Raw genomic sequence first — 27486 nt, 5'->3', positions numbered from 1 at the left:
TTGGTGCCTTTACCTGCCTCTTCCTCTTCTGGGATTCTGATTATACACAAGTTATTCTCTTGATGATGTCCCATATTATTAAGTTTTCTTCTTTTTTATTCCTTTTTGATTCTGCTTTTTGTTTCAGCAGATCAGTGATAACAACTATATTTTCTATTTCACTCATTCATTGATCCATCTCTTCAACTGTGTTCATATGTCCCCCCAACATATTGACAGCATCTGAATCATTGGTCTTCAATTTCTGGATTGTTGTTTCTTGTTTTTCCAGCACCTCTAATGCCACATTTGTTTTATCTGCATTGTCTGGGATTGTATTTTTAAAGTTCCTCTTGGTTTTTGCTTGCAGAGTCCTGTAATTCTTTCAGTTTGTCTTTCACCCTTTGAAAATATTCAATAGTTGTTCTTTTGAAGTCTGTGTCAAAAAGTTCCATCAGACTTTCTAGCTTCAGGAAACCTATTGATACTGTGTCACTTTTGGGGGGTTTTGGGTTTGTGTTGGGTGTGGGGTAGTTTGCTTCCTCCATGTCATTGCTATGGTAGAGTTTTTCATGCTTGAGGTCTTAGCAGGCTCTTGGTCTGATAACCTTGACTCGGGAAGTCACTGCTCCAGAGGAGGGTGGGGTGGCTATCCTGCCTGAGATTCTCTCGGATATTTTGACTCAAGGGAAGACCTGCTTCAGTTGGAGAGTTATATAACCTGCGAATTAGCAGCCTTCTCTGTCAGAGAACTGCTGATGGAACTCAAGCTCTGGGAAGAGAGAGGAAATGGCTTCCCCTGTGTTATTGGTGTCTGTGGTGCTGTTCAGAGGGGAAGCAGCAGGTCATCCTGAAGGCAGTGGGCCAGGTCATCCAGGCACTGGGGCCAGGACCCTCAGCTCGCTGGGCTAGGGCATCTAGGTGACAGGTGGGGGCATCCAGGTGGCTGGCCAGGTCCTCTGGACAGTGGGTTCAGGGGTCCAGGCAGGGCCTCCAAGTGGTGGGACCATAGTATAATGCTTCTAGAAGGAGAACAGTCAAAGCCATACTAGGAAATTTTTAAGACAGGTACTTAGCTAATCGACTGGAAGAAATCCACATGCAGCTTTGGCTATGTGCAGCTTTGGCGATGAGCAGTTTTGGCCAGACCTTGTATTCTTGATGTTGAGATAAAAACCATATTGAAGGCTGTAGTCTTTGACCTTCTGCATCAAGTGCTTCATGTCCTTTTCACTTTCTGCAAACAAAATTGTATCATCTGCATAATGCAGATTGTTGATGTGTCTTTCTCCAAGCATGATGCCACATCTTTCATAAAGCCCTACTTCTCAAATGACTTGCCCAGCATGCAAATTAAATAGGTATGGAGCGGAAAAATACAACTCTGATGCACATCTTTCTTAATTTTAAACTATGAAATATTTCTTTGCTCTTTTCAGACAAATGCTTCTTGGTCTAGGGAGATTATATATATATTAATATATATTTAATTTCTTTATTCAGCAGTTAATAGCATTTAGGAGGTTGTTCGTATTTTGGAGCTATCATTAATAACATTAATATGAATGTGTTTACTTGTCCTTATATGTAAATGGGGTTTTATTTATTTTTGCATACCTAAAAGTGAAATGTCTTGTTTATATGATACATTTATTTTCAACTTTTTAAGCTCGAGTTTATTTTGCAAGTGGCTATTTAATGGTCTCATTTTATGAAAGGTCCGGCTTCTCTAGTGCTTGACTGGTTATTATTAGTCTTTTTGGAGCTCTGCTTGCATAATATATTACGTGTTGGACTGTTAATCAAAAAGCTAGTAGTTTGAATCCACCAGCTATTTCATGGGGAAAAGACAAGACAGTCTTCTCTTGTAAAGACGTACAGTTTCAGAAACCCAATGGAGGATTGTACTGTAAATAGATGCAATAGCAGTGGGTTTGGTTTTTATTTTTATTTGAGTAGGGTGAAGTGAGGGAGCTCTGGTGGCCTAGAGGCAAGAAGCTGCTCTGCAATCCCAATGGCATGGGATTCAAGGGCATCAGCTGCTCTGCAGGAGAAGCATGGGCGATCTTCTCCCACGTGATTAACTGCCTCTGAAAACCCACCAGAGGGTCAGCTATGGGTCAGTTCTGACTCTACATATCCAACAAAAACAGTAACATGGTGAAGTGACATTATACTGTGGCTTTAATTTGCAGTTCCCTAATGAAATTTAAACATCTTTTCATGAGCCTCTCAGCCATTTTCTATCCATAAGCAGCACCCATGGTGTCAGCAGTTAAGAAACCAAAAGACATGTTGCCTGGGAAATCTGCTGTCAAGGACCTCTCCAAAGTTCCAAAGAGCAAAAATGTCAGTTTAAAGATGAAGGGTGACTGCTCCAAGTCATAGTATTTTCAGTTGCTTCCTATGCATCTGAAAGTTGCACAGTGAATAAGGATTACAAAAGAAGAATCAATGCATTTGAAGTGTGATGTTGGCAAGGAGTATTGAGTATATCATTGTTGTTGTTGTTAGGTACCATCAAGTAAGAGTACAACTCATAGTGACCCTATGAACAAAAGATCTGAATGTTGTTCTGTCCTGCGCCATCCTCACACTTCCTGACACACAAGAACCCACTGCAGCAGTCACCACATTAATCCATCTGGTAGAGGGTCTTCCTCTACTTTGCTGACCCTTCACCCTTTCCATCATTATACCCTTCTCCAAGGAATAGCCCCTCCTAAGCAGCATGTTCAAAATATGTGAGCTAAAGCCTCACCACTTTTGCATCCAAAGAACACTCTGGCTTCACCCTCTCCAAGACATATTTGTTTGTTCTCTTGGCAGTCTATGAGTTGTTCAGTGCTCTTCTCCAACACATAGCTTGCTCAAAGGTGTCAATTATTTTTCTGTCATCCTTATTCATTCGTCAGTCCTCAGACGCATAGCTAGTAATTGAAAAGACCATGAATTCAGATATACCTTAGTCCTCAAACTAACGTCATCACTCCTCAATAATTTATTAATAATAATTACTCAAATTATTATTGAGCATATCATGGACTGCCAAAAACCCGAATTTGTCTTGAAGGAAGTGTAACTAGAATACTCTTAAAGACAAGTATTGTAAAACTTCATCTTTCTTTGGCCATACTTTCAGGAGTCCTTGGAGAAAGACATCATGTTGGGAAAGGTCAGCAAGAAAGAGGAAGACTCTCAACTAGATTGATTGACACAGCGACCGTCAGCATGGCTTGACCAGGAGAGAGATCATGTGGACAGTGCAGAACAGGACAAGGTTCAGATGTGTTCATAAAGTCATAGTCATAGCCATAGTCTTGATGGCACTTAACAACATGGTTTGTAAATATTTGTTCCCAAACTAATTTTTTTTATTTCCTTTATGCATCTTTAAAGTGTAAGAATTTTAAATTTTGGTTAAATGTAATTTATCACTGTTTTCTTTTGCAGGCCTTGGCTTTGGTATTAAATCTAAGAACTCTTCGCCTAACTCAGGATCATGAATACTTTTACTATGGTTTTCTCCAGATGCTGTATGAGTTTGGCTTTTACATTTAGATCCAGAACTCATTTGGAGTTATTTTCATATATGGTAAATGGGTAGGGTCTAAATTAATCTTTTTTTTTTTGCTTGTATTGTTTTTGTCATGTTCTATTCAGTCAAAACCAACCAATAGCTGACCTCCAGCAGGTTTTCAGAAGTACTAAATCACACAGGAGGAGATTGCTCATCTTGCTTTGCTTATAGATATTCAGTTTTCCCAGTATTACTTTTTAAAGTTGTCATTTGAGTGAAAGTTTACAAATTGGTTTTTCATCCAACTATTCATATCCATTTTGTTTCCTAGTTGTTGTTAGGTACAGCTCATAGTGACCCTAAGAACAACAGATCAGAATTATACCCTATCCTGTGCCATCATCATCATAATACCTATATAATGAAATTTCACATTTACTACTTCTTCCCTGTAATTCTCATGACCTTTAATCCTTCCTATCACTCCTTCCTTGTGGTCTGTATCTCTGCGTAATGCTATTTTGACCTCAAGTTGTTGACTGTTTGAAGCAACGAGTGTCTCCTGGGTGGTCTTACTCACCTTTTAGGTTTGGCTAACATTCGAGTCAAATGAATTTATTGGGAGGAGTGTGTTCCAGGTTCTAAATGTTAACTAATGTTTTTGGTTTCCAGTTTGGGAAATTTGTACCAATGGCACCTTGTGCAAGTGATCCCTACCACTGACTGATGCAATAGGTAAAACTTCGCCAGTTTATGCTTTCCATCTTTGAAGCTTTTTTTCTCATTGCCATCAAATTGGAACCAACTCGGAACTGAACAGTTTCTGATTCAGTTTCTGACACTGTAAACCACATGGGAGGAAACTGCCCCTCTTTCTTCCAAAGAGCCTCAAGTGGAGAGATTATCACCTATGGATTAGGAGTGCAATTTCCCACAGACTCCACCACTGCAACTCCCTCAATCTTTGCAAAGTACTGCTTATTTCTATGATCCAACCCCCAACAAGATCAGTAATATTCCTGATTCTGTGAGCTAGATTGGACCTTCTTGTTCCAATATAGAGGGCTTACCTAGAAGCAGCTAACTCCTACATCCTTTCATAGGACCCGGGTTGGTTTGTCTCTCCATGGCAAAGAAGTCATCTTTCTCTCTGTATCCTGTGCATGGCACACAATCGGTTTGCAGATGAAGAGCCCTGTATACCTATCCAGTTCTTCCCCATCAGTATCCCTGCTACCAGAGAAACCAGACTTTTGTAGATTAGATATCTACCAGTGGCTTCCTCTCATTTTCCTTGAGTATCAGCAGCCAGGAAATCAAGAGACCAATTTCACTGGGAAAGTCTGCTGTCAGGGACCTCTTCAGAGTACTGAAGAGCAATGATGTTAATCTGGAGACTAAGGTGCACTGGATCTAGGCGATAGTCTTTGTAATTGCTTGCTATGTGTCAGAGAGCTGGACAAAGCCTAGGGATGATAGAAGGAGAATTTGTGAACTGTGGTGCTGAAGAAGAGTGTTGAATGTACCATGGATTACCAGAACAAAGATTAGTCCTAGAACGGGTGAAGCCAGGCTGCTCCTTGGAGGCAATGATTCTGAGGCTTCATATGACTTACTTTGGGCATGTTGCAAGGAGGGTCCGGTCCTTGGAGAGGGAAAACATGCTTGGAAGGGTGGAGGAACAGAGAAAGAGAGCCCAGTGATGAGACGGATTAGTACAGTGACTGGGATAATGAAGGTAGGCGTGTCAGACAGTAACGTTGGCACAGGATAGACAAGGTTTCAGGGTTGTTGTACATGAGATCGCTGAGTCACAAGCAACTCGACAGCACAAAACAACAGCAACAAGTATTTAAAAAACATAAATATGTTGACCAATACTACCAGCCAGAGTCAAGGCAGATGTCATCAAACACAAGACATTGAACAGCTCAAATCTTCTTTTCGCCCCTTCTCTGTGACAGGAACAGGCACCATTTTCAAGGAAAAGATAAACAAGCCAGAAGTGGTTGAAAATGTTATTTATTTTTCTTCAAATGATCTTTTTTTCCCAAGCAATAAATAAACAGACATGTTGACTTTTCTAAAAAAACCCCAAACTAAGCAACAATGACAACAAAAAAGTCCCCTAAACTATGTACATCCTACAGAAATACAGGCATATCAAATGTAGAAATGACATCACTCTGGAAGATGGGGTTATTTACAGAAGTTACAAGTATTGCATTGCTGTCTGAAAGAAGTCTCTTCTTTGTATGACTTAACTCTTAAGGAAGAGCAGAGAATGGGGCGGGGGTGTCACTTTCTCCATCTTACTTGAAAGCCAAGGGATTTGAAGGTAAACATTGAGCTTCTGTATTCAGTCATCTTATGCCGCTCCCGAGGCAGCTGATTTTCAAGGAGCAGGACAGAGTGCATCCAGCTCAGGGGCCTTTTGCTCCTTGAGGAGTCCTGAGACAAGCCATCTTGCCCCGCTGTTAGGCTGGGCCTGGTGGTGTGACCACGCTGAGCCTATGACACACCTGGAGCTCCTGTGAGACAAGCTTATACTGTATTATCCAGGTCCAGCCACCCACGGCAACTGCCACGCAGAAACCAAAGCAGCTTCTGGAATGTGGCTGCTTATCAGAAATACCTGGGGAGCTCTGAATCACAGGCCTGGATCCCACCCCAAAACCTCTTAACTGATCCGGGATAGTCAGGCTTTCCAGAAAAGTGATTCTAATGGGAAGCCAAAGAGAACTGTTGCTTTAATACAACAACTCGGTGATCTTTGGTCAACCCCAGTCCAGCCCCTTCCCCTCACATTTGAACCAGTGGTCTTACTTTTGTGTCCATCTTTGCAAAGGTTTAAAAAAAAATTCTCAAGGCATCTCAGCTTTGTGGAAATCTGCCCAGAATGGACACATGAGCACTGGGCCTCAGGTGAGGCTGAGCAAAGGCTCAGTGACTCATCCCGTCTTGGCCTCAGACCCGTGCTGTTAGAACAGTGGGCCCATGCCCTCAGTGCTGCTCCACGGATGCCTCTGTGGAGACGAGATTCCCGGAGTATCCCGTGGTGTCTACAGAACATCCAGAGAACCTACTGTGAACAACAACACTGATAACCAGCAGCAACAGCAATGCCTTTTGGCCGTTAGAGAATTTCACATCAGCAGAAGTCACCAAAAGGAAGGAAGGAAGGTGGGCGCCTGTCAGAGCTCACTGACCACTGGGCTTTATTTACCCTGTGGTGATGTTTTCATCAAGGAGGCTTCTGGTGGGAAAATCATAAGCGGGGTTTGGGGAAGGTCCCCTTTACCAATCCAGTCAATTTCCTATTCATTTCTAAGAGGTCTGGGAATCACAGTTACCAAGTACAGAGAAAATGGCTTTATAAATAGTTATTTGACATTGTGGTAAAACACTTGATTTGGGAAGCTGGGAACGATAAGAGCTGGAACAAGTCCTGAGTTCCAACTGCCCATGGTTAAATTCCAATCTGGGAAAGCAGTATGCGGAGCTTTTGGCAAATGCACGCTCATTCTATAAAGAGTGAATCTGTTCCCCAGGCTACTCCCCCGCAAGCAGCCCCTCCTTCCTCGGCAAATCTGCCTTCGGGCCCATCGCTTTTTCAGCTGCAAGACCCGATTGACCTCATCCATCACAAAACATGAAGCGACTTCCAGGAATCAAAAAAGTGGGAATGTCCAACTGCGCGGTCTCTCAATGGTCCCATTGTCCAGGAACCCCAACTCCTCCTCGCCTCGCCCTTTACTTTTTGTCCAAGCAGTTCCCAGGGGCAGGAGGAAGCCTCTGGTTTCTCTAAAAGCAGGAAGTGGGAACTCTGACCTTGCCCAGAGGTTGGGCTTGAGAAGACAGGCTGACATAGGCTGGCATCTGTGAAGTGAACCTGGGCCTGTCTGGGCACCCCATGAAAGAGAGCACGAACATCCTGACACTATTCCAACACGGAGGCTTGAAGTTATTTTATTTTGTAAGGTGAGCAAGAATGTTCATTTAGATCTAGACTCTTAAAGGGCTAAAACCAAAACAAAACCCAAAAAACAAACATGCTTTCATTTCTAGACAAGTTTGCCATTGTCTCTAATCTGGCACTCTTTAACAACACTGCTCCACAACACTACAAATGAACATGTAGGTCGTACCCTCTCCCTCCCCTCCCCAAAGCCACCCCACAGAAAACCAACCCTTTTTCCTCCAAAAGCCATTCCACCATTCGGAAAGGCCACATGGAAGGGCATAGTCCCAAGAAAGGATCCTGAAACGGCCCTTGAGGGCCCACCACACACTGAACCCAGCAGCCACCCCCTCAGGCCAGGTAACTGCCTGGCCGTCTTACTGCTCCCTCAAGACCCTCGAAACTTCAAGGAGGCCTGAAGGTGGTGTCCACTTCCTCCCCTGGCATTCAGCAGAGGGCCCTTAAAAAATATTCACTTAAGCCAGAAAGTATGCAGGAATTTGTTGGCATCCTTCATTTCAAGGAAACCCCCTAAAATTTAAAACTCAGATCTATGCAAAAAGAGTGCTTCAATTTACAAAAAAGCGTTCTTTTTTAGGTTTTTCTCAAGTTAGCTAATTTTCTAATGGTGTCACACCAAACAATTCATGGTAGGAAAACCAGAATGGTAGCCAATTTTCAGGAGCACCTTACAGGATATGGCATTTATCACAGATGAGACGAGACCTAGGCAGAGCTATGAGAACATGCTTCCACCACTAAACCAATTCTTGCTCAGAGAGAGCAGGTTGTACTGTGGTTTAGGTCACTTCAGTGGTCTATCTGCCCAGAAACCAGCTCACCAATAGTTTAAAAAATTTGACTCAAAGAATGATAGGGTCAAGACTGACCCTATAGTGGGTTTTCAGAGACTATATAAATCACGTGAAAGGAGAACACCCATCTTTCTCCCACAGAGCAGCTTGTGGATTTGAACTGCATGCCTTTGGGTTAGCAATGCAACTTCCTACCCACTAGGCCACCAAATTTCTCTAATTAAAGAGCAGTCCTTTCCTTTCTTCCTCCTCCCCCTCTCTGCCTCCCAGGAGCAATAAATGCAACTTGAGCACCACACAAACCTCTGCACAAAGCCTAGGAGTAGGAACAATCTCATAGCTGACTCTCCAGCTGGCGTCTGAGGGTCAAGGCAGAAGACTGTCCTGGTGGATTTCAACTGCCAGGAAGGTGTGGCCTTTGGGCAAGCAGCATGACTCCCCACAAGGAATCAGGCACATCTTCCGACATTTGCATGCTGTTGTGTTCAGCTGCTTGACAAATAAATATATTCTAGTTTCACTGTCACTAGACTCCTTGGACTTAGATACTCTGAGGAAATTTTTAATAAATATTTTATTATTAAGCAATAATTATTGATCTCTTGGTGACTCAGAAATGAAAACCACGTTCTAAAAGTTTTCTTAAAAAAAACCTATAAACAAAACAAAATTCCTGTTACTATGACGACAACAAAAAAGGAACAAGAACGCAAATCCAGGCACTTCTGGGAAACGTGTTTGCTTCTTGATCCCTTGCCCACCCCCCGCCCCCCAATAAAACTCGTTGGGCACATTTGCCAGGATCTGTGAATTTCATAACTTCAAGCCTTACTGCTTTAAAAAAATGAGGTAAGTAATTACTATCTTAAAAGTAAAACTGACACACAAACCCAAACCAAGGTCTTCCCCGGCTGCTGAGACAGCCATTATTGCTCTAGGTTGGAGTGTTTTGTTTGTTTGCTTGTAAGATGTATTCGAAGTCCTTATTGCCATTCTAGCTGGCCCGGAGGATGGCCAAGGAGAGACGGATGGGGAAGGAGCTTGGTCACCTGGCCCCTGCTGGTCAGTTTTCACTTGCTGCCACGCGTGGCCCACCCACCTCCTGCTGAAAGCAGATGCGGCTGTGGGACTGAGAGCGGCTCTAACAGCTGGGGGAGGTGGTGATGGGGCTGTGCAGGTAGGGCAGGCTGCTGGGGGCCGAGTGCACCCCCACGGAGACCGGGAAGCTGAAGACAAACTGCGAGGTGGGGGTAGAGGTGGCTTTGCCTCGCTCCCGCAGGGGCCCCGAAGGGCTGGCGGCCTCCACGGCACAGGACGTGGCCAGCACCTGGGACTCGAACTGCAGCAGCTGCCCCATGAAGCTAAAGTTGGGAGAGATGATGCTCCGCCGCTGCTTGACAAACTCAAAGGCCTCCTCCAGCCGCACCCGCTTCTTCATCATCAGGTAAGCCAGGCAGATGGTGGCAGAGCGTGAGATGCCGGCCTGGCAGTGCACCAGCACCCGCCCGCGGCAGTCCTTCACGGCGTCTGGGGGAGAGCAGACACAGTTAGGCCTGGCCCTCACTGCGGGCATGAGCCATACATCAGGTGGGAGAAGGATGGAGAAGGGTGGGAAGACAAGCATGTGGGAGCCATTCTAGGTATTTAGGGGAATTAGCCAAATCAGATAGAACGCGGTTGTTATGTGCCCTCCAGTAGCCTGTGACTCATAGTGACCTTGTGTACAACAGCTCTGAAGCCTGCCCTGTCCTGAGCCAGTCTCACTGTCTCTAACACACACACACACACACACACACACACACACACACACACACACACACAGAGAGACACACACATCCATTGCCCCAGTTACTGTGTCAATCCATCTCATCCCGGATCTTCCTCTCCTATGCTGACCCTCCACCCCTCTAGAAACCAGTTACTACACCTCAACAACCAATTCAAGGGCTTCCATGTGCATAAACAAACACAATGGCCTCCCTGCCCCCCTGCCTTTCTCTGTCTTCCTCTCTGCCCTGAAACTCCTATCATCTAGACACAGTCCATATGCAAAGGTAGGGTTCTGCCAGTCACAGAGGAGCCCTTCTTCCTCTCACTGGCCAGTAGAGCACCCAGTGGGTGACCAAAAGAGGAGAACCAGCACACAGTGACTTTAAGTCCCTCCCTCCACAGTTACAAGAAGTTTCCTCTTGGTCTTCCTAGCTCCAGCCCTGGACCAACTTACCGATATATTCAATGGCTTCCATAAACCAGGAGCTGATGTCGGCCTTGTGGTTATCTTCCACAGGAATGCATTTGTACTGATAGTGTCCTTCAAAGTGGTTGGGGCAGTCCGAGGAGACATTCAACAAGGCCGTGATGCCCAGGGCATCCAGCATGTCTCTCCGGGCAGCGTGGTAGGCACTACCGAGGTAGAGGAAGGGGAGGATCTCCACAGGGCCCCCCTGCATCAGGAAAGGGAAAAAAAGGCCCATGCACAACATGAGTGTGAGGCAATAGGAAAAGGGCAGGAAGCTAGTCTGAGGTGGGTTTTCATGGGCCTTGGGGAGGATACCAAAGCCTGGCCTTTCTGTTTTCTATTGTCCTCCTGATGCTCTTAAGTCCCACAGAGAGAATAGGCCTGTCAGAACGTCTCTGGTCATTGCTTTCTGTCTCCCCATAAGCAGAGAAGCTAAGGGACAAGTGAAGCCTTGTTGGTCTCACCTGCTGACTCAAGCAGCCTGTAGGAGGCTACAGACGATGCCCAAAGAATTGGCATAATGGCAATCACAAAGTTTATGCTATATTTCTAAATTTCATAAGGTGAGAGTAGTACCCAGGGTCTTAAAAGCTTGCAAGTGACCCTCGTCTTGTCCAAAGTAAAGGAGAAATAAGGAAACCAAAGACTCAGAGAAGAAACTGGTCTACAACCTCATTTACTCACAGACCTGAAGAACTAGGCGGTACCTGACCACCTCTAACAAGCATTCTTCTCGGGGCCACAATAGGTTGCTACTGATGGAACGCAAAACAAACTCAAATTCAATGCCACTGAGTCAGAGCTGATTTTCTGAGACTGTAAACAATACGGGAGGAGACTGTCAATCCTCGCATGAAGCTGCTGGTGGATTCACACTGACAGAGGTACCACCTTTATGTTAGCAGTGCAACTCCCTACGGACGATGCCACCAGAGCCCATCTCCTCACCGCCACCAGCCGTGCTCATCTCAGCCACAACGGACTGGCTCTGGCAGAATGATAGGCAAACGTAGACTAGGACTCAAGTTCTTAAAAAGTCCAGACTTAGCTGGAACAATTAAGACTAGAGACACTGCACAAGCCTCAAACCAAAATTACCCCAAGCACATTTTTTAGCTAAATAACAGGTGTATAAAATAAAGAATATTGTGGGTGTGGGGGATTGTATACTAATGAAGGAGTTTTTTCTTTTGCTTTTCAAGGAGAAGAGTGAACTGGGGGTGGAGGTGGGGTGGGCAGGGAGAAAAGTGCAACAATGAATGAATGGAACTCCAAAATCTCTGTAAATGTTCATTGAAATTAATTTTAAAAAAAGGAAAAAAAATAAAGAATATTACCAGTGAGTACAGCATACTTTTTTTAAAAAAAAATAATCTATGAGATCAAGTAATCAGCAATTAAATGAAAGCAAAGGCAAACATATAAGAAGACAGAGAAATCAGATTCCTAGAAGTAAAATCCAGAAAGGAGATATGAAGAACATTAAAATATCGTGAAAATGTAACCAGTGGCTTGGGGACTATCTATGCAGTGTTTGCTAAATAGGAACATGGGTAAACTTTCATCAAAGACCCAATGAAATATTTTAAAAAGAATTCATATGTATTGATAACCAAGCTAATCTTGTGTGGCTGGCTCAGCTACATGCTTGTCTTCACTCAAAGGAGGTCATGATCTTTGCTTCACAGACAAGAGAAAGGATTTTAGCTAGAAGACAGCCCAAATCACTCAAAGTTCACGAGTCAGGACAACTGAAGCGATGAGATTTGTGAAGCAGAGGAGCTGTGTCCTGTAAATCCATTCGCTCATCATCTGCCTGGAAGGGCTGGAGGGGGTGGGCCTGAAGGAGATGGAATAGCCTAAGGTAGTTTTCTTCAGGAGAGGCTGGGGTGCATTTGTGTGCATCAGGAATTTACCATTGGCAGGTACTCGGGACACAACCTGACTCCTGTGGCTCAGGGCTGCTCCTAAGAACATAGGTGTTCTATCTCTCAGCCTCCTGCACAGCAGACCACACAGCTTCTCTCAGCCTCCTCCCTTTGCTGCATATAGCCCTAGCAGCTAAATCAGGGGATTCTAGGTGGTAACCATCAATATAATTTAAAATGTAAAGTTAAACTTGTAGCTGATCCTCCAGTGAGTTTTCAGAAGCTATAACTAGCACAGGAGGAAAACGCCCATCTCTCTCCCGCAGAGCAGCTGGGGGTTTGATGTTCTGGTGGCATTGTCATACTTGTGCTCCTACAACTTCCTCCTTCCTATGTCTGATGTAAAGCAGACAGAAGAATTCCAAGGAGTTCCTAACTAACACCACCCTCCAATACTAAGGGCTCACCACATTCACCCCAAACTGAGGTGCAAACTCAAAGCCTCTGAAACACAGGAGTGTGAGCAGAAAGTCCTCCATCTGCCCTCACCCTGGCCCGGCTCCTGTTGGCATCTACCTGGTCGTGCAGAGGGGTTCCGCAGGAGCTACAGCCCAGATCCAAGGTCTCCACAGTGCTTGGGGGCACTGGAGGTGGGATGGCAGCCAGGGCCTTGGTTTTGGAGCAGAATTCTGGGTACTCTGATGAAAACCGTTCATAGCCACCTGTAAAGGAGAAACGGATGCAGGTTAAGGAGAATATTGCCAAGACAGCAGGAAGCCAGAAAGAACTTGAATCCTCCTACCCCAGACTAATCTGATGGAGTTGGGAACGGAACAGTCTCTGTATTTGCCACTAGGTGGCACTGTGGGCCTGGAGAAAATGGCAATAGGGCACAGCAGTGCAGAGCACCCACCTAAGGTCAGGGCTGCACCCTGAAGACTGCAGAATGTAGGCACTCCAGGCAAGTTTAGGGGACATGCCTTCGGTTCTGGATGAAAACCTGCCAAGGAAGATGTGCAGGAGTACGCAGACAAGATCAGAGCTACTTTTTGAGGGGATCCCAGGGATGTTGGGCAGGCAATAGCCACCGTGAGTTTCCATATGCACTAAAGACGCCAAACCCAACTCAGGCTTTTCTTCCAAGAGGCGCTCTGGTGTGGGAAAGAAGGAAAACACTACCCTTCCTGGTCTAGTCAACGACTGACTGTACATCCATTGCACGGCTTCTCCTGAACAAGAAGGCAAAATGCAAGGAAACCGGCTTAAAGCTAAATAAATCCCTCTTGTTACACATACGTTTGAGGCAAGGGAGGATTTCCTGGCCTGAGAGAGTTGCTAAGCTCTGGAATAGTTGGTTTTACGGGATCATCTACCAGGGAAGAAAGGTCTTTTTCGTGAAAAAGATAAACGATCAACATAACTAGAATGGTGTTGGTGTTAACCAGAAAACCTGCCTGCAGGACGGAGGTGGTAGGCAAAGATGCTAGGCGAGGCTGGCGGGGAAACACTCTCTAAACGTGCTGCTGACCATTCTGTGATCTCTGGGACTTTAGGCGTTAGCGAGGGTTCCCAGTCTATTACTAGTGTTTGACCCTGCTTTTATTATTCTAGTATCTGTACGACCAAAAATTGAGTACAAGTTAATTTCTTTCTCTCATTACCACTGAGTCAAAACCGATTCATAGCTGACGCTCCAGTGGGTTTTCCGAGGCTTAATATTTCCCAGTTGGAAGTTACCCATCTTCCTCCTACGGTGTCGGTGATGGATTCGAACCGGCAGACACTGCCTCTGGCAACTCCTTACCCACTAGGCCATCAGAGCTCCATAAATTAATTTAGGAAGGCCTATATGTTGTGGAGAGCTCTAGCATCTTGGTGGTAAGGAGCTGAACTACCAACCCCATGGTTCTCCTCTTTGGTGGTTCGAATTCACCAGCTGCTCTGTGCGAGAAAGAGGGACCATCTCCTCTCATATGATTTATAGCATCTGAAAAAAAAAGATGGAGGTCAGCTATGAGTCAGTTCCGATTTAAAAAGCAATGACATTGTGTTTTTAAATGTTGTAGCATAAACACTCTGACTGATCTATTCAATGACTAAAGTGACGAGTTGGCCGAAGAACATGGTTGTGGCTGGAACCATGAAATTTTTATGGCTGAGCTGTAAAGGTCCAGCATTCTCTGTGTGCACATTCATAGCCACTTTCCCACATGCAGGCATGTGATGGTTAGTCAATGACTTGCCTCAAATTTCAACCCTAGAAATAATTTCCCATTGCTTCTGAGAAGGGGAAGAATTGAGCCTGGTACATCATAAGGCTAAAATGTACAGTTTTTCCTCTCTGTTCCTTCCACTCTTTCTCTCAGGGTACAGATGGGCATAGCTTTGCTCACAGGTCCTCATTCCTGCTGAGTCATAATAACCAGCCTGTCTGGATGGAAACTCTGCTAGCTTCAGGGGTGTTGGTGGACCTATGGGTCACTGCATCTCAGAACTAGAGCCTCCTCCCTCTAGTACAACCCTCTGTATCCTTTTTTTATAGGCCCGCAAATGTTGCTCCCAATATGTAGCCAGTTGAGTAAGGAGGGGAAAAAGTCAGCAAATGGCTTTATTTGGGGACTCTCCAGTGGACCTCTGGCTCTATGAGAAACCTTAGTAGATTTTGCCTTTTGGAAAATGAATCAATAGGTAAACTCTTGCTGAACATCCATACGGACAGAGTATCTATTTGGGGTGAAGAAAAAAAATTGGGAAATAAATAGCGATTTCACTGTCAGTACTGAATTGTGCACTTAAAAATGGTTAAAGTAACCAAGTTCATGTATTTATTTTATCACATACTTTTAAAAAACTATTTACCTCTTCCTCTATAGGCTTTTATGCTGTTGTTAGCCATTGCTGAGTTGGCTTCTGACTTATGGTTACCTTTGTGACCTACAGGGATTTAACTGGCTGGTTTTTCTAAAGTAAATCACCCAAGTCGCTTTTATTGATCTGTCTGCCTTAGGTCTGGAAGCCCCATTGAAACTTGCTCCGGCCTCTGACAGTATTGGCCAGAATCAAATCCAGGTCTTTCCCCTGGAACAGCAAGAATTCCACCAATGAACCACCAGGGCTCTCTGTATGATTCTACAGGATTAGAATTACTTTTTTATTTTAAGAATAAAATAATCCTCATCTTTTTCACATAATTTCAACTATTAAATTTTTTTTCTTAAGAATAAGAAATTTAAGGCAAAAATCTCATTATTTCTGCAGGCAGATAAACTTTGCCTAGCCAACAATGAATGAACTTTCAGGGCACACAGTAACAAGGTCATGCCCCAAGGTCACACCTGGTGGAGGAGCCCCTGAGGGCAGCGGGTGTGGGAGGAGTCTCAGGTGGCTGAAAAGGCACAAGGCACCAGACAGAAGTTCCGGAAAGAACAGAGGCTCTGCAGTCAGAATGAACTGTCTGGTTCACTTCCAAGCCTGTGACTCATCAGCTGTGCAACCTAGGGCAGGTGATTTAGCCCCTCTGAGCCTCCCCACGTCTGTGAAATGTGACTGGATTTTCTCCCCACAGAGAGCCTGCAAAGATGAAGTGAACCAGCATTTGGCATCTGGCAGGTACATAGGGAAGGTTTCTTTTTCTGGCACCTACAGTGAAGGGTGCCCCAAAAAGAGATCCCCAAAGAGCAGAAAGGAAGCAGGGACTCTATAAGGCTGGCAATCCAGGCTCATGACAGCCTTCTCTTCCTGGCATGTATTTATTTTCTCTAGTCGGAATCTTGAAGCCTGGTACAGGAAGGGTGGGGACTCTGTATTCTCTTCTCGGTTGGGAGCACCCACTGCTCCATGGGGTCAATCATGTGGGCGAGCACAGTAGAACCAGTGCTGAGAGATTAAAAGCCAGCTGCTGACCACGGAAGGGGGTGGGAGCAGGGAGGGGTGACTGCTGAGTGAATGGTACAGAGGAGATAAGAGGGCAAGAGGCCAGACCAGGTCTGAGAGGATATACATAACAGGGAAAAGACATAGCAGTGGTCTGCAAAAGACACCAGCAGAAGCAGAGAAATTCTCTAAGGTCTCTTTAAGTTAGAACAGTCAGAAAGAAGCTAAGTGATGAAGCAGACTTGCTCAAAGATAGGAGCCCTAGAAAGTTTGACATCCCAACAGGGGTCGTAATGAAAGGGTTTTTCTTTTTTAAGTTATGGCTGGTTTTTAAAGGTCTGTCATTTATTATTACTACACCCATCTGCCAGTTACTATGACAGGTTGCATATTGCTGGAATCTATGCCAGTGATACAAATACCAGGGGTGTAAATCATGGCGGGCAGGTTTCAGTGGCTCATCTACAGTAAGACTAGGAAGAAAGGTCTGATGATCTATTTTAAAAAAAAATGAGCCCAAACAATCCTTATGGATCACAAGAGAACACTGTTAGAGTGACAGAAGACGAGGCCTCTGCCAGGTTGGCAGTATTAGGAAAGTGATTGTCTTATAAACAAGGTTGCCATAAATCAGTGCTTACTTGACAGCAACTAACAACAGCTAGTAGCTATAAAAGCAAGCAAAAGGAGTGCTTTCCTGTGGGTCACCAAGGCCAGGGCCAAGGACGAGTGCAGCACATACTGAGGGTCCAGGGGAGGGATGCAGAAGGTGGGGCTGATGTGTGAGGACAATTTAGATGCAATAAGTGGCTCACATCCACAACCCACAACCACACATGAGGATATCAAGACAACCATTCTACTAAAACTTATAGCTAATGTTAAAAGTAAATGCTCACTCTATTCCAGGCTCTTCCCAGTGTCTTCTCATCTGCCTATGGGAAAGACAAGCTAAATCTCAATTTCATAGAAGAATGCAGGCAGGAACCCAACTGTGATATTCTTACTAGGGAGGGAAGGACAGAGGCCTCAAAGCCCAACTCCTAAGCTGCTATCAGGAGGTCCCTGTGGCTCACCTTTTTCTGCCTTCCACTGCTTCCTGGTGGCCCTTCTATTGGCAGGCCTGCTGGTGTTAACAAGACAACAAAGAACTTTCATCCAAAAACAGCAGTAAGAACTTGAACGGGGGACTATTGACATTTCACCAAACTGCACATGAGTTTTCTAACTGCAGGTCGTCAATCAGGGGTAAGGGTCAGCTTCTTTTTTCAACCATGAAATAGAACAGAAAGTAGTCGTAGCATGCACTTCATTTTAATGAGGTTAACATTTCATGAGAGGAGTCACCTGATTGGACAAAGTGCTGGTGCTTTGGGCCCACTTGGAGGCTTCTTGGAAAGACAAGCCGAGTGGGAGCTTGCCTTCCGAAAGGTCACACACAGCCTTGCAAACTCTACGGAGCTGTTTGTCTCTGCACACATGGGGCTGTCATGACTCACAATCAGTGGTGGCTAATAACAAAAACAAATGCATGAGACTTTTGTTTCAGGATTTAGGTATGTATCTGCATACTGGGTCATGATGTAAACAGAAATGTAGTTTTTTTCTGTAGGTGCAGTAAAAAAAAAAAAATGACTGCTCTTCCCAACAGTACTTCCTATCCATCCTCAGATCTATGAAGGGACGTAGCTTTGTGAAGATCTACGGTTAGATCACCAAGTTTTATTAAAACTTTTAAAGGAAAATGTGTCCCATTGTAGCTAAGGGGCTGGGCTCTGTGTTACATTTCCTGCAGTTGTGGGCAGGGGACATGGAGAGAGGTTTGTGTGCCAGGCCTTCCTCAAGGCATGAGAACTTGAACAAGCACATTCCTTCCTAAAACCTGTTTTCCAACCACAAAATGTAAAGACTGCTGACTACCAGACCTGTAAATTCTAACATCCTGTGATTCTAAATCCGTAGGATCTACTTGCAAACTTTATAAACTGGGCGCATGCCCGTTTTATCAGCTCTAAAGCAGCAGGTGCCTATGGTCTGCATCTCTATTTTCTGAATAAAATCTCATACTAGATATTAATTGTGGTCTATGCTTTCTATGTCCTGTGCTGTGGAATGTAATTCCGTACCAGATATTTTTACTAATTCTGACCTGTTTTTCCAAGTCCTTATGCAGAGCATACTTTCTATTCTTAAAGCTCTTGTTTTCTCATTTTTTAATTTGAAACTTAACAGTCTTGGAGGGCAGTGTAATGGGATTTTCAGAGTTTCTTGAGGATTAATTACATCACAGTAATTCACTTGTTCTGTATCTCTCTCACACAAGGCAGGCAATTGTCAGGGTTTCTTAAAAATGATGGCCCAGTGACTGACTATACATCCTCCCAAGGTGCCTGCCTCTCCCGTGCTGGGGCCAGAGACTAAGCACAGGAAAAGTGCTTTGCAAAAAGTCAGCTTGGAATTGTACTGATAATACTACCATAATAGGCCTCTTAATACTGGGACTACAGTGGCCAAGTGAGAAAAGAGTTGTGCGGCCCACCGAAAGGCAGGCAGTTCAATCTGCTAGCTGCTCCATCCACAAGAGAGATGAGAACTCTCCTCGGGTGTGATTTACAGCCTCTGGATATAAATCCACTGGAGAGTCAACTATGAGTCGGTTCTGACTCTGACATGATGGCAATGAATGAGTAAGTGAAGCCTCTCAGGAAGGGTCTATGACAAGGAGACTGTCCAGGGGTGGTAACTAACTATGGTCATGGATTTGAATGTGACTGTCATTTTCCCGATTATCCTCCAAGGCCCAGAAAATGTTTCGATTAGAGACAAGGCTCCTGACCATGCTTTCCCAAGATATCTTATCACTAAGAAGCTGAAGGTTGCCCAGCAAGAAAGCTGGGCCACTTGAAGGTCATCTGCCCTGGAGACCTTCACTCATGTGGGTAATGCCTTAGTAAACACCCATGAAATGCTGATTAGCTGTTAAAATTTACCTAAGTGGATTTCTTACCTTGAGACTTCCTCCATGGGAGACCTTGTACCTCCCTGGCTAGCTGGCTGGCACCTGGGCTGTCAGCTCAGTTTGGCAAGCTGTCTTTTGCTACTGAGTGAACTTTTCTCTTCCTGACATGATTCTACTTTGTTAACCGGGAACTACTTTCTGGTGAGGAAACCAGCTCTCTAGTTTCAAATATTCTGATTTTTTTTTTAATGGAATTTCTTTACTCCTTAAAATGTTTCCCTTTTCTCCCTCCCTGAGTCTTGTAGAGCAGCCAGGACAAAGCTAAAAAGCTCTATGGTCTTCAAGATGATCAAACATTCAGCTCACAGCACTCACTCTGCCTCTGATTGTTTTTGTCGTTGGGTATATTCAACTCAAATGAAGCAAAGCCTACTTGAGTTTGTTTCAGTCATTGCAATTTTTTAACTATGGTCAAACTCAAACTCATTACCGTCGAGTTGAAATGGACTTATGATTGACCCTCCATTGGGTTTCTCAGAGTCTGTAAATTGCATTGGAGAGATTTTTTTCCTCTCTCTTGCAGAGCTGCTAGTGAAATGGAATTGCCAGAGAGGTGTCACTTTTGAATTAGGAGAACAACTCCCTACCCACTAGGCCTTCAACTATGTAGTAGGAGTTGGAACTCATCTCTATGACTTATGGTTTTGGAATTCTAACACTCTGAATCCTGGGCTGTCGTGAGCATTCTGTCATATTTGCCAAGAAAAAAGTCGGTCATTTTCATTTTGGGTGGAAGAGGCTTGGACTCTCAGCATTTTCCCCTCACCCACCTGGAGCCATGAGGTTTGATGCAATTGATCTTTTGGGGGACTAAGATGAACCAATGTGGAGAGAGAGAGAGAGAAGCCAGCATATGGTCACCAGAGATGCCAGGGCTGCCAGTGGCAGAAGTGGGTGGTTTTCACAAAGGTGAAATGTCAGAGAGAGGCTGTATGGTCAAGCCTGGAGATCCTAACCTCAAAGAAGAAACTGGCGTATTGACTGGATTCTCCCAATTTTTCAAAACTGCTCTAGGACAGCTTTTAAATCAGAATTTGAATAAGAACTGACAGAAGTTCTGAGCTGGTATGGATTTCAGATAGCATTAATGTTTGTGTTAAGCAGCATAATGCCCTATGAATGGACTAGACCACTAGTGCTTTCTATTTTGGACGGAGAAATGACAATAATATTTTAATACCCAAAATGGTTCTATGTAACAAACTGAATTGTTAGTTGGGAAGAAGGGGGTTATTGGAGAAGGACTTGTTTCTAGGTTAAAAGAACCGCTAGTTTTGCCTTTCTTTAATGACCAGAGGGGATGAAAACCCCTAAGAATTTATGGAGAAAAGGATTTAAAAGGAAATGTATACTGTGATAATGTTTGAAAAACAGAAATTTCTAAAATTTTCTTAAAAATGCTTAAATTAAAAAGGCTGGGATTTTAAAAAAACCAAACAAACACAAAAACGTTTACCCCAATGGACATCTTTCCCATGTAAAAAATCCAGGGATTATTGTAGTGATTTTTGTTATTGCTCTTAGCAAAACTTGGGTAATATCAGGAAATTTAAAGGTTAGGCAACAATTTGTTGATGTTAAGTAACATGCCTGTTTTTAACTGAATTCTGCTTCCATTCCTCCCATGATATCAGTCTGAACAAGTTTCAGTGAGCAATCAATTGGCCTTAAAAGTAGCAGAAATATAAAATTGGGTCTTAAAACTCAATTAATGAGTAGAATTAGATAACCTTTAAGTGGGAATAATAATAGACTTGTGAAAAGACCCTGCTGTTTTTACAGGCTGGCAGACAGCAACTTCAGGGTCTGCCACCACCTTTATGCCTTTCCCATTTTAACCACATCTACCACCACATCTGAAAAGATACATACACAGAAAGGCCCATTAGCTGGAAAGTCAAATGAACAACTCCAGTGGGAACCAATCACCCAAGCTCTAATCGATTAGGGCATTTTCTAAAGATAACTTAAGGAGATTCTCCCCCCCCCCTTGTTTCCCTATGTTGCCCCTTAGGTCTCTGCCCACGTAGCCCCTTCCCCTAAAACCCACAACTTCCCCCACCCCACTGGAAGCTGTGTGTCTCTGGAGACCCTGAGTTCCCTCACCCAAGCTGTGGGAGCAGATGCTTGTTTTTTTCTTCTGCCCTCTCTCGGGAGGCCTTTTCATGAGAAGGCCGAGAGGAAGTGGGTTAAAGATGACCTCTGCTCAGCACGTACCAAAATAAGCTGAGTTAAACAGTGGATCCCCCAATTAACTCGCAGAGACCATTCTACCGACAATGCAGAGACAAGGAGCCCCCACTCAGGCGGATGCTTCCAAAGGGAGGCCTTTCCTAGCTTCTCGGTTTACTCACTGATTCCAGAAACTAGACTTTGAAATGCAGAAGGTCCTTAACCTGCCCGCTAATTAGGGAGGACAACTGGAGGCTGATCAAACGGGGAAACACGAGGGAAGCGTGCTCATTCTGGAGAAAGCTTTCAAAACACTCCTCTTCCGTGGGCCAGGCATCTCGACACCCGCTAGGTGCTGGCGTGTGACGCAGGGGCTGCCTGTCTACCCAGTTTTTACATTAACATGTGCCTCCTCCGGAATCCCCCACGCCGAGCGACCGGCCCGCAGGGCGGCTCTCAGAATCTGCAATCTATCGGGTTTGGGGCTTTTACGACGAGATTCGAGGGAGCAGGGAGGTCCCACGGGCCGGAGGAGGGGACCTCAGAAGCATGCCCTTCTCCCCAAGAAAGGAGGCCCAAGTGTCTGCGTCTCCGGAAGCTCCGGGGCCACGTGCCCCGACTGCCTCTCAAGAACTGTCCCTTCGGGTTTCTTTCCCCAGACTCCACATGGGGAGACAGCCCGGGCCCGATCCTGGTGCGCGAAGGGTCCACAAAAGAGGGGTTCTAGATCAGGAGAGGCTGGGTGACCGCGCTGCACAGAAACCGCTCCGGGCCAGACTGTGGGGAACTTCTGCCTTGCCCCCGCCCAAGAGCGATAGCCCCCTCCCCCAGGAAATAGCGAGCCTCCCTATTTAAACAATAGCCCGGCCACCACGTTGGGGGTCTGAGCGGTGACTTGACTCACGAATGAGGGGCGTGCGCCTGGCGCGAGCTCCCCGCACAGTCAGGCATCCAGGAGCAGGCTGGCCATTCTGAGCGCCCCGCTTAGCTTTGGATCCTTCCGGTGAAAGCGCCTTCCTGGTACTTTCTCTTAAAGCTCTTTGGGGATTAACGAGGACTAGGCTAAAATGAAGGTGCAAAAAGGCTGCCCTCACGGAAGAAGAAAGAAAAATCAGTGAAATCGCCTCGGTAGTTCAACCGCAGGTCAACAGCAGCATTTCCCCAGCAGCTGACAGGTCAAATGGTCAGGAAACAACAGCCGAGAACAAAGCCCCCCGCTGTTCACCAGAAGCCAGCCCTTCTCGTCTGCCCTGGGCAGTTCTGTTGTGCTTCTAGGAGGGGGAGGTGGGAAAGGTTTCTGTCGTTTTCTTCTCCCTCTTCCCTCCCATCTCCTTTCCTCTCGGATGAGCAGGTAGGATTCTGAGACTGGAGAGAGGAGGGGGACCCGGGCGCCTCCAGGGACGGCAGCGGCTCTTTGATGGCGGAGGTCTGAATCGCTTCTCGGGTACAGAGGCGAGGAGCGTGGAGCGAGGAGGAATGTGCGGAATGCGGCAGCCGGAGGACGGGGCGCAGCGTGGCGGGCAGGCCACCTCTGATGCCCGCTCGGGTCTTCGCAGGTGCGGCCACCAACTCGGCCGAGGCCCGCGCACTGGTACCCTCCAGGTACCTGGATAGGGCGCTGGCCTTTCATGAGTTCTGACTTCTGGATTGGACAAAAAACTCATTTCCCTGTAAAAGGTACAGAGTTTCGCCAGCTTTCACTTATGTCAAGCATACTCTGCCTGCACTTGTGTCTAAACAAAAGGTCAGAATTCTCCGCTGTCTGGACTTTGAGATGGAAAATAGACTCGCGCTCCCCAAATATACAGTCCGATTGTCTCCCGCTACCCAAGGCGCGTTTCGCCTGGCAGGAGTTGGCCACCTTCCAAGGGGAGCTCGGAGTTAAGTGGCCGGAGAAAAGATACAGATCGCTCCTTACAACGTCTGAAACCCACTTTGTGTTTCTTCATTGAAGGAGAGCTGGTGAAAAATCGAGCCAGCGGGACTGGTCCCACCTTCAACACTCACCCTCCTCCCCACCTCTCAATTTCTCCTGATTGGACCCAGTGAGGAGTCGAAACGCACCAAAGGAACAGGCCTACCCTGTCCCCACCTGCTCCGGGCTCTGGGAAGCGCTTCCCTGTACTCACAGATGGGCAGCACATACAAGAAGCTTCACTGGCGAGGAAAGAACCGCTACTGAGTGTAAATAGAGGCGGAATCGCACGCGAGAGCGAGCACAAGTGACCTGCGAACGGCCGACAATGTCCCTGAGGACTTTGGAAGCTCAAACACAAGAAGAGAAGCACACAAAACCCTTGCAAACCTGAGCAGATCAATATGCACAAAGGAGAGGACGGAGATCCCTGGAGTCACTCGGGCTACTCCTCCAGTCCACTTAGGGTAGGTGGTCGACCCCCTCCCCCCCCATCACTATATGCATCCTAGTTCACAGCGCCCAGCACTAGGCGCCAGCTATTACCTTTCAGCAGGCATATGTCTGTGCGCTCGGCGTTCCGGCGCAGCGCCTGCACCACCAGCGACACGGTGCTGTCTTCGCGGAGGCTTTCCGCGCGCGGGCTGCGCTCGTCGTAGACGATGACTGCCGAGTAGAGGCCGGAACGCAGGCGGGCGCGCACCTCTTCCTCGGCGGGCAGGATCTGCTCCAGGCTCACGGAGCCCTTGGCCCGCCGGCGCACGATCGTATTGCAGCGCACGTTGACAGAGCCTCGGATGTAGCCCGCGCTGTGAGCCAGGAATGGTCTGCAGTCCAGGAGCAGGCACTTGCCGCCGCTCAGCAGCCCCAGGGCGCCGTGGCTGCCGCTGGCTCCCGTGCCGCCGCCGCTCTCATCCCGGTTCATAAGCCTTTTGAGCACGCTGCAGTCCATCTCTTTCAGCTTCTCCACCGTCACCATGATCGCCAGGAACCGCGGGTGCTGGACGCACAAGGAGGCGAAGGGCACCCCGGCTGGCGGGGCTGCTGGAAGGGGCGGGCGAAGGGTCGGGGAGAACCCGTGCAGAAGTGCCTGTAAACTTGGCTCTCAGAGTCTACGGCGATGATCCTTTTCTTGCCGTCCTTTCCTCCCGCAACCTCACGGTTACATAGCAGTCCGAGGGGGGCCTCTGCACTGCGAGCGCCGTGGAGGGGAAGGTGGCAGCCGAGGGAAGTATGTTTACGAAAGAGGACCCAGGGCTCCCTTCTGATGTTTCCTCTGTTGTTTGGTTTGTTGTGTTGCTGCTGCCACTGCCCGCGCCAGCGCTGCCTCTCCAGCCTCCGTTCCCGACTCGCCGCCGGAGCTCCGCGCTCTGCCCAGCCAGAGTTTCCTCCTCTGCTTATAGATTTATTAATGCTCCTCTGCTCTCCCCCGGGAGTGGGGGGGTAGATTCATTACTACCTCGAGAGGCCCCGCCTCCTCCCATTCTCGGCCAGGCTTCCCCCTCCCCCCGGCGCTGGCTCCCCGCCCCGTCCTCCGCCCCGCAGGCCCCTCCTCCACCCCCTCCCGGACGAGTGAATGGAGCGCCGGTCGCTCGCGCCCAGTCACGGGGACGCGACGTCACAAAGAGCGGAGTAAACAAGGAGCTCTCTGCTCTCCGCCAGGCCCATTCATAAATCCGAGACCTAGAGGAAGAGGGAGCGGCCTGCCACCGGCCGGCTAGCGGCTGCGCCAGGACTTTGTGAATGGAGCGCAGCGTTGCTCGCTCTGCGCGCAGGGCCGAGACCTTACCCGCGCGCGCACAGCCGCGGCACGAGTCCTCTTTCCGACACACTACCCTCACGCGCTCAGTTTGCCCCGAAGAAAACAGTCAATAAACTGACCTAGCAGACACTAGCAGTTGCTTTTTTAGGTTTTATTTTATTTTAACCTGTGCTCCTCACTCTTCCCCAGGCGTTTAATTGTAAGATAGCCCGTCTCCTCGGTTCCACAAGGGAGAGGCGAGGGGTGCCAGGCCGCCCTCCTTGGGAGGCCTGCGCCTTTTAGCCTCAAATTTAAGAATTCGTTCGGTTTGCCCAGACCTCTTGTTAATATGATTCCTCAGACGTTGTCTTATGCATTAGTGTGATCAATACTTATCTTAAGCCTTTAAATTAGCTTTATAGCTTCCCGAAGAATGTGAGTAAATCCCAATTTAGAAGATGAAAGATGAAGTCCTCCCTCCCCTACGGTGATAAGAGTGAAGTGTGGGGTTTGTTTTACGACCCCGACCCAGGGTGGGGAGCAGCATTAATTGTGTGAATGTGTTGTTCAGACGGAAGACTAGGGCGCCACTCCCATCCACGTTTCCTAAAATATTTAACCCTAGGGAGCAGGGAAAAGTGTGTGTGGTGTGGGCGTTTCGCTTTGGGGAAAATCCTCACCCCATCGTGCACACGTGTAAATTGCCTTCTCAGGAAATAACAATTAGGATTTACATTTGGTGCGGAACTAGTCCTTGAGAAATTCATGCGCTAGGAATGATCGATCTTTTGAAAGCATTCACTTACTCAGATTCTGGTTTCTATTCAGCTCCTGTAAATGCTCCCCACTCGCCCCCAATTTTACTTAATACATTTCATTCTCTCAGGGGCGGGGGTGAGGGGCGTGCGCGCGCAAGCACTGGGGAGCTGACAGAAGCCAAAAATTATTTGCACGACATCTTGCCAAATCTTGTTAGAGAGAATTAACCACCGAGGCGGGAGAATTGCAGGATTCACCCTGAGGCAGCCTCCGGGACCGCGGGGTAGGGTCGCGTGGAAGCCCTCCCACCATCCCCTCCCCGGACTTCCTAGCCTTCCTGTCCCTTGCCTTTGTCCCCGGCACAGATACTTTTCACTGCCCCTTCCTCCTGGTCCCCAAGGCCACTTCCATTCGTTGAACCTGGGTAGGGGCCTCTCCCTGCTCTCTGTACCCGGAAGCTCCCGGAGGCCTGGACTAGACCTGGTGGGCGAAGCTGCCTGGAGCAACAATATGTGTCGGTTCAGTACCGTGGTAGTCTTGCAGTGATGTTTTTGTTCATCATGGAATTTTTGCATTGATTTTTTTTAAAGCACTTTAAAATACTTATTCAGGCTATACCGTTTTTTTTTAAAAAAAAAATTTGCATCGTAGGCGGAAAAGAGCTACAGCTACCCACCCAGGCCACAAGGCGACACGATCTCAGCTTCTGATCACTCAGAAGGGTAGATGAGTGGTCACAGGCTGCGTGCGTGGCGTTCCTGGGAAAAGAGGCTTATACAGAGGCCTCTTTCTCGTTCTACTTAAGTGGCGTGAGGCTCTCGGGATTCCCTCTCTAGCACGTGGAGGTTGCCTTTTCAAAGATGCCCCAAGTAAAGATTCCTGGGCCCTGAGTGTCCTAGAGGGCCGCTCAGGAATCTGACCCACGGCCAACCCCCATCCCAGGGCAGCTGGTTGTTAGGAGCTCTTCCGAACCACAGAAACAGACTCTTTTTGCACGAGCTTTGACTGGGCATTTCTTGGAAGCACCTCTCAGTTGGAGTCTGGCCAAGAGCGATTTCACACGTGTTCCAGGAGCTGGGGAGGGAGACGTTTCTGCGCTGCAATGCATGGCTAGTCTTTGTCTCCCATGTCCAGTCAGTGTTCACGTGGCCAGTAAATAACAGCCGAATGGGGTGCGGGTTGGGGGTGGTGCTCAGGGAACAAAGAGTTGCTTCCTGCACCTGACAGCAATCCACGATGGCGCAGCCCGTGAACCCCGCGGGCGATCCGCACGACACGGGCGTGGGCGCGTGTGAGCCTGTGTGTCCGCGTGCTGCCGCGCGCCCCTGTCCTTGCCGCGGGGGACAGGGGCGGGGCACTGCGACCGCCGATTTAAAGGACTGAAGAGAAAAGAATTTTTGAAAGAGATTAATTTTAAATAAAATAATTCCTCCCCATTCCCTACTCTTGAATTAGCCTTCATTTGTGTGAAGTTAAGTAATTGAGGTTTGAATTACCTTATTGCACTTATCCAGATGCTATGTGTGCTCATTAGGTGACAGTGTGTGTGTGTGTGTGTGTGTGTGTGTGTGTACACCATTAGTCTCTCAGTCCAATTAATGCAATGTGAGGGTTACCCAATATAA

The 27486-nt window shown here is 46.9% G+C and overlaps 1 protein-coding gene across 1 annotated transcript; it reads right to left on the bottom strand.

Annotated features, from left to right (window-relative positions):
- Nucleotides 1-8936: 8936 nt before the first annotated feature.
- LOC102854088 (dual specificity protein phosphatase 4-like) lies at nucleotides 8937-24495 on the bottom strand. Its single transcript, XM_006884135.1, has 4 exons — nucleotides 23908-24495; nucleotides 12959-13104; nucleotides 10500-10719; nucleotides 8937-9802 (listed from the first exon to the last, which is right to left on the bottom strand). The coding sequence occupies exons 1-4, from the start codon at nucleotides 24338-24340 to the stop codon at nucleotides 9417-9419; spliced, it is 1185 nt and encodes a 394-aa protein (XP_006884197.1). The 5' UTR covers nucleotides 24341-24495; the 3' UTR covers nucleotides 8937-9416.
- Nucleotides 24496-27486: the final 2991 nt, after the last annotated feature.

The sequence above is a fragment of the Elephantulus edwardii genome, unplaced genomic scaffold (genome assembly GCF_000299155.1).
Source record: "Elephantulus edwardii isolate Elephantulus edwardi_28Jun2011 unplaced genomic scaffold, EleEdw1.0 scaffold00031, whole genome shotgun sequence".
Classification (NCBI taxonomy): domain Eukaryota; kingdom Metazoa; phylum Chordata; class Mammalia; order Macroscelidea; family Macroscelididae; genus Elephantulus; species Elephantulus edwardii.
This window is presented reverse-complemented; position numbering and strand designations above follow the sequence as displayed.